We start from the raw sequence: 7,500 nt of genomic DNA on the forward strand, positions 1-7,500 counted from the left end.
TGTGCATGGGTTGAATTGCGTGTGTCTCACGCCGAATGCGTGAGACATGAGAGCCCTGTTACCGATATTATCCCGGATATTGACAGTCGCAGTTCAGCAAAAGAGGCGTAGAAGAAGAAGGGGCCCGGATGTTGACAGTAATGGTTGTGGAACTGTGCAGCGCCGTATAACGAATGTATTAAATATGCACATTTGATCGGACCTGACTGGAAAGTAATACCCGACACAGTGGCGGGTGAAGTGACACAATTCACCCGCCACCATACAAATCCACCCGCAAATGGCGTGTGGCGGGTGTTAATTTCCATCCCTGACACACACACACGCGCACACACGCACACACACAGCACTTCTATAGAACTATATAGTGGACCACACACAGTACGTATATACACGTGTATATATAGTATGTAAAGAAAGATATATATACCTATAGATATATAGATATTTTGAATTACATGACCTTAGCAGCATTTTATCATCAGTAGGTAGAGCTGATGTAGAGGGTATATTACCCTAACAGTCTGTTATCAGTAGGTAGAGCTGATGTAGAGGGTATATTACCCTAACAGTCTGTTATCAGTTGGTAGAGCTGATGTAGAGGGTATATTACCCTAACAGTCTGTTATCAGTAGGTAGAGCTGATGTAGAGGGTATATTACCCTAGCAGTCTGTCATCAGTAGGTAGAGCTGATGTATAGGGTATGTCACCCTAGCAGTCTGATATCAGTAGGTAGAGCTGATGTAGAGGGTATATTACCCTAACAGTCTGTTATCAGTAGGTAGAGCTGATGTAGGGGGTATGTTACCCTAGCAGTCTGTTACCAGTAGGTAGAGCTGATGTAGAGGGTATGTCACCCTAGCAGTCTGTTATCAGTAGGTAGAGCTGATGTAGAGGGTATATTACCCTAACAGTCTGTTATCAGTAGGTAAAGCTGATGTAGAGGGTATATTACCCTAGCAGTCTGTTATCAGTAGGTAGAGCTGATGTAGAGGGTATGTTACCCTAGCAGTCTGTTATCAGTAGGTAGAGCTGATGTAGAGGGTATGTTACCCTAGCAGTCATATCATCAGTAGGTAGAGCTGATGTAGAGGGTATATTACCCTAGCAGTCTGTTACCAGTAGGTAGAGCTGATGTAGAGGGTATGCTACCCTAACAGTCTGTTATCAGTAGGTAGAGCTGATGTAGAGGGTAAGTTACCCTAGCAGTCATATCATCAGTAGGTAGAGCTGATGTAGAGGGTATATTACCCTAGCAGTCTGTTACCAGTAGGTAGAGCTGATGTAGAGGGTATGTTACCCTAACAGTCTGTTATCATTAGGTAGAGCTGATGTAGAGGGTATGTTACCCTAGCAGTCATATCATCAGTAGGTAAAGCTGATGTAAAGGGGAGGTGAGCGTACCGCGATGAGTCGGTCGTGGACTCTGATGTTCCCGTTCTGGTCTGCCGCGCTGCCAGGGACCACATGCTTCACAAACACCCCCACCGCGTCTGAGGACAGACAGACACACTCAGAGAGACAGACAGACCCACACATTATACACATTTGAACTCCAAGTTGTTCGACACACAGGAATAAATAAACCTCTACTTTGCTCAGACTAATGCAGCATGTGTATAATTATATATATACTGTCTATACGAAGTTTCTGTCCCTCTGTGTGTGCGTGTCTGTGTGTGTCTCCCTGTGTGCGTGCGTGCGTGTGTTTACCCTGGCTGCTGAGGGAGTTGTACCCGATGATGCTGATCCCCAGACTCTGGCCCTCCTGACGGCTCAGGCACACGTTGTGAACCTCGTAGCCCTCCAGGTTAGGCTGCACACACACACACACACACACACACACACACACACACACACACACACACACACACACACACACACACACACACACACACACACACACACACACACACACACACACACACACACACGTCATTAGGATGACTCTATGTATCAACATGTAATTGTGTAGCAACATGTGATTGTGTAGTCCCATGTGAATGTTTAGTAACATGTGATTGTGTAGTAACATGTGATTGTGTAGTAACATGTGATTCTGTAGTAACATGTGATTGTGTAGTAACATGTGATTGTGTAGTAACATGTGATTGTGTAGTAACATGTGATTGTGTAGTAACATGTGAATATGTAGTAACATTCGATTGTGTAGTAACATGTGAATGTGTAGTAACATGTGATTGTGTAGTAATATGTGATTGTGTAGCAACATGTGATTGTGTAGTAACCTGTGATTGTGTAGTAACATGTGGTTGTGTAGTAACATTTGATTGTGTAGTAACATGTGATTGTCTAGTTACATGTCATTGTGTAGTAACATGTCATTGTGTAGTAACATGTCATTGTGTAGTAACATGTCATTGTGTAGTCCCATGTGATTGTGTAGTAACATGTCATTGTGTAGTAACGTGTGATTGTGTAGCAACGTGTGATTGTGTAGTCCCATGTGATTGTGTAGTAACATGTCATTGTGTAGTAACATGTCATTGTGTAGTAACATGTGATCGTGTAGTAACATGTCATAGGGTAGTAACTAGAGCTGTCAGTTAAACGCGTTATTAACGGCGTTAACGCAAACCAAATTTGACGGCGTTAAAAATTTTATCGCGCGATTAACGCAATTATTTTACATAAAAAAAAAAAAAAAAATTTTTTTTTTTTGGCTCAAAACAAAGAAGCAGTAGCCTGACTGCTATGTTCAAATGACATTTGTTCAAAGCAGTCGTTTAATTGCACTATAGGCTTTTTTTTTTGTATCGTCCTGTTTTGATTAATCACGATTAAATATTTTAATCGCTTGACAGCTCTAGTAGTAACATGTGATCGTGTAGTAACATGTGATCGTGTAGTAACATGCGATCGTGTAGTAACATGTGATCGTGTAGTAACATGCGATCGTGTAGTAACATGCGATTGTGTAGTGATTGTGTAGTAACATGTGATCGTGTAGTAACATGCGATCGTGTAGTAACATGCGATCGTGTAGTAACATGCGATCGTGTAGTGATTGTGTAGTAACATGTGATCGTGTAATAACATGCGATCGTGTAGTAACATGCGATCGTGTAGTAACATGTGATCGTGTAGTAACATGCGATCGTGTAGTAACATGCGATCGTGTAGTAACATGCGATCGTGTAGTAACATGCGATCGTGTAGTAACATGCGATCGTGTAGTAACATGCGATCGTGTAGTAACATGCGATCGTGTAGTAACATGCGATCGTGTAGTAACATGCGATTGTGTAGTAATATGCGATCGTGTAGTGATTGTGTAGTAACATGTGATCGTGTAATAACATGCGATCGTGTAGTAACATGCGATCGTGTAGTAACATGTGATCGTGTAGTAACATGCGATCGTGTAGTAACATGCGATCGTGTAGTAACATGCGATCGTGTAGTAACATGCGATCGTGTAGTAACATGCGATCGTGTAGTAACATGCGATCGTGTAGTAACATGCGATCGTGTAGTAACATGCGATCGTGTAGTAACATGCGATTGTGTAGTAATATGCGATCGTGTAGTAACATGTGATCGTGTAGTAACATGCGATCGTGTAGTAACATGTGATTGTGTAGTAACATGTGATTGTGTAGTAACATGTGATCGTGTATCACCGTTTTGCTGACTCTGCGCCTGGGGAGGGCGGGGGGGTCGGCTGGAGGGGTGGAGACGGGGGCGGAGCTAGGCGGTAGAGGGGCCGGTGTGGGGGCGTGGCCCGGGGAGCGGGGGTCCCGGGCGATCACCATGGTGACGGTGCTGCCGCACCCCTGCAGCACGCGCACCACCTGGTCGCTGCTCAGCCCGGCGGTGGGCGTGGCCCCGATGCGCAGGATGTGGTCACCGGTCCGCAGCCGCCCGTCCTGAGGGGGAGGGGCCGTCACTCACGGCCTGTCACTCAAGGCCTGTCACTCATAGCCTGTCACTCACAGCCTGTCACTCACGGCCAGTCCTATCTTGCAGAGGGGGCGTGTCCTATCTTGTACTCTGCATAGAGGGCGTGTCCTATATTGTACTCTATGGAGGGGGCGTGTCCTATCTTGTGCTCTAGAGGAGGGGGCGTGTCCTACCTTGTACTCTGCGGTGGGGGCGTATCCTACCTTGTGCTCTAGAGGAGGGGGCGTGTCCTACCTTGCACTCTGCGGTGGGGGCGTGTCCTCCCTAGTGCTCTAGAGGAGGGGGCGTGTCCTCCCTAGTGTTATAGAGGAGGGGGCGTGTCCTCCCTAGTGCTCTAGAGGAGGGGGCGTGTCCTCCCTAGTGCTCTAGAGGAGGGGGCGTGTCCTACCTTGTACTCTGCGGTGGAGGCGTGTCCTACCTTGTGGGCGGCGCTGTTGGGGACCAGCGTCCTCACCACCACGCCGCCGCTCCCGCCCACGATCCCGAAGCCCAGACCAGAACCATCGTTGACCAGTTGCACCTCCTCCTCATGGCCCCACTGGTCCACACACACACACACACACAAACACACAGACACAAGAACAGGGGTCAAGGGTGTGCGCGGAGCCCTGTGTGGTTCTACTGGGTTCTGCTGTACTGGTTCTACTGGGTTCTACTGGGTTCTGCTGTAGTGGTTCTAGTGGGTTCTGCTGTACTGGTTCTACTGGGTTCTACTGGGTTCCGCTGTACTGGTTCTACTGGTTCTAGTGGGTTTGGCTGTACTGGTTCTACTGGGTTCTGCTGTAGTGGTCCTAGTGGGTTCTGCTGTACTGGTTCTACTGGGTTCTACTGGGTTCCGCTGTACTGGTTCTACTGGGTTCTAGTGGGTTCTGCTGTACTGGTCTACTGGGTTCTGCTGTACTGGCTCTACTGGGTTCTAGCGGGTTCTGCTGCAGTGGTTCTACTGGGTTCTGCTGTACCTGTTCTACTGGGTTCTACTGGGTTCTGCTGTACTACTGGTTCTACTGGGTTCTAGCGGGTTCTGCTGTACTGGTTCTACTGGGTTCTGCTGTACTGGTTCTACTGGGTTCTAGTGGGTTCTGCTGTACCTGTTCTACTGGGTTCTACTGGCTTCAAGTGGGTTCTAGGTGGACACGAGGTGGTCGAGGAGATGGTGGTCTCACCGTGGGCGTGGCCTGAGGCGGTGATGCGTGAAGTGGGCGGGGCCTGGCCACCAGCAGCTCCACAGTGGGCGTGGCCTGCTGGAGAAGGGCGAGGGCCCGCCCCTGGTCCAGGGCCGGGTCCAGGGGGCTCCCGTTGATCACCAGGATCCGGTCCATCTCCCTCAGTCGCCCGTCCCTACAGGACACATGGTGACACAGGATCCAGTCCACGTCTTACAGACACATGAGCTGTGTTCGAAATCGTTCCCTATACACTCGTTCCCTATTCCCTATATAGTGTACATGATATAGTGCACTATATAGGGAATAGGGAACGAGAATTCGGACACTACGCTGAAAATTTCTAAACGTCATTTGCGTCAGTAAATGCGCCGGGTATTTGTGTGACGCAGACAGATGCGCCCACATCATGTAAACAAACCGGGCACTCACGAGGAAAGCTGGGGGTTGTAATGATGTTGAATGTTACATTTCCTTGTTCAAGTTTTTTTAAACTAATTTTGAATGCTAAATTTTCTATGTTAAATCCCAAATAAATTGTTAACATTTCTATACGAAAGCCGGAGACTAAGTCCACTATATAGTGCCCTATATAGTGGATATACAGGATCCAGTCCACGTCTTACAGACACATGGTGACACAGGATCCAGTCCACGTCTTACAGACACATGGTGACACAGGATCCAGTCCACGTCTTACAGACACATAGTTCTAACCTCAGGGTCCGGTCCACGTCTTACAGACACATGGTTCTAACCTCAGGGTCCGGTCCACGTCTTACAGACACATGGTTCTAACCTCAGGGTCCAGTCCACGTCTTACAGAAACATGGTTCTAACTACAGGGTCCGGTCCACGTCTTACAGACACATGGTTCTAACCTCAGGGTCCGGTCCACGTCTTGCAGACACATGGTTCTAACCTCAGGGTCCGGTCCACGTCTTGCAGACACATGGTTCTAACCTCAGGGTCCGGTCCACGTCTTACAGACACATAGTTCTAACCTCAGGGTCCGGTCCACGTCTTACAGACACATGGTTCTAACTTCAGGGTCCGGTCCACGTCTTACAGACACATGGTTCTAACCTCAGGGTCCGGTCCACGTCTTACAGACACATGGTTCTAACCTCAGGGTCCGGTCCACGTCTTACAGACACATGGTTCTAACTTCAGGGTCCGGTCCACGTCTTACAGACACATGGTTCTAACCTCAGGGTCCGGTCCACGTCTTACAGACACATGATGTTAATTACACATGGGGTTACTAGTCCCAGTTCCAGTACTCCCAGTTACAGTAGTCCCAGTAGTCCCAGTACCTGTGGGCGTGGCCTCCGGGCTGGATGTGTTTGATGAACAGGCCTCTGGGGGCGCCGTCGGACCGCAGCGCCGCCACGCTGAAGCCCAGCCCCCCCGCCGCCGGCCTGGAGAGGACCACCGCCTCCAGCTCCTGGTCCTGGACCAGTAACACAGTCAGACCACACCTCCTGGACCAGTAACACAGACCACCACCTCCTGGACCAGTAACACAGTCAGACCACCACCTCCTGGAGCAGTAACACAGTCAGACCACCACCTCCTGGACCAGTAACACAGTCAGACCACCACCTCCTGGACCAGTAACACAGACCACCACCTCCTGGACCAGTAACACAGACCACCACCTCCTGGACCAGTAACACAGTCAGACCAACACCTCCTGGACCAGTAACACAGACCACCACCTCCTGGACCAGTAACACAGTCAGACCACCACCTCCTGGACCAGTAACACAGTCAGACCACCACCTCCTGGATCAGTAACACAGACCACCACCTCCTGGACCAGTAACACAGACCACCACCTCCTGGACCAGTAACACAGTCAGACCACCACCTCCTGGACCAGTAACACAGTCAGACCACCACCTCCTGGACCAGTAACACAGACCACCACCTCCTGGACCAGTAACACAGACCACCACCTCCTGGACCAGTAACACAGACCACCACCTCCTGGACCAGTAACACAGTCAGACCAACACCTCCTGGACCAGTAACACAGACCACCACCTCCTGGACCAGTAACACAGTCAGACCACCACCTCCTGGACCAGTAACACAGTCAGACCACCACCTCCTGGATCAGTAACACAGACCACCACCTCCTGGACCAGTAACACAGACCACCACCTCCTGGACCAGTAACACAGTCAGACCACCACCTCCTGGACCAGTAACACAGTCAGACCACCACCTCCTGGATCAGTAACACAGACCACCACCTCTTGGACCAGTAACACAGACCACCACCTCCTGGACCAGTAACACAGACCACCACCTCCTGGACCAGTAACACAGTCAGACCACCACCGCCTGGACCAGTAACACAGTCAGACCAACACCTCCTGGACCAGTAACACAGACCACCACCTC

The 7,500-nt window shown here is 49.5% G+C and overlaps 1 protein-coding gene across 13 annotated transcripts in view; it reads right to left on the reverse strand.

Annotated features, from left to right (window-relative positions):
• Nucleotides 1-7,500, reverse strand: part of patj (PATJ crumbs cell polarity complex component) — a 58,080-nt gene that overhangs the window by 44,868 nt on the left and 5,712 nt on the right. For all 13 annotated transcript variants that reach the window (XM_030372027.1, XM_030372024.1, XM_030372022.1 and 10 more), the window contains 6 exons: nt 6,405-6,541; nt 5,089-5,263; nt 4,344-4,463; nt 3,646-3,891; nt 1,715-1,817; nt 1,406-1,494 (listed from right to left, as the gene is read on the reverse strand). In XM_030372027.1, coding sequence (XP_030227887.1) covers nt 1,406-1,494; nt 1,715-1,817; nt 3,646-3,891; nt 4,344-4,463; nt 5,089-5,263; nt 6,405-6,541 — 870 coding nt within the window. The remainder of the gene's footprint in view (nt 1-1,405; nt 1,495-1,714; nt 1,818-3,645; nt 3,892-4,343; nt 4,464-5,088; nt 5,264-6,404; nt 6,542-7,500) is intronic.

Source organism: Gadus morhua, chromosome 12, assembly GCF_902167405.1.
Source record: "Gadus morhua chromosome 12, gadMor3.0, whole genome shotgun sequence".
NCBI lineage: Eukaryota > Metazoa > Chordata > Actinopteri > Gadiformes > Gadidae > Gadus > Gadus morhua.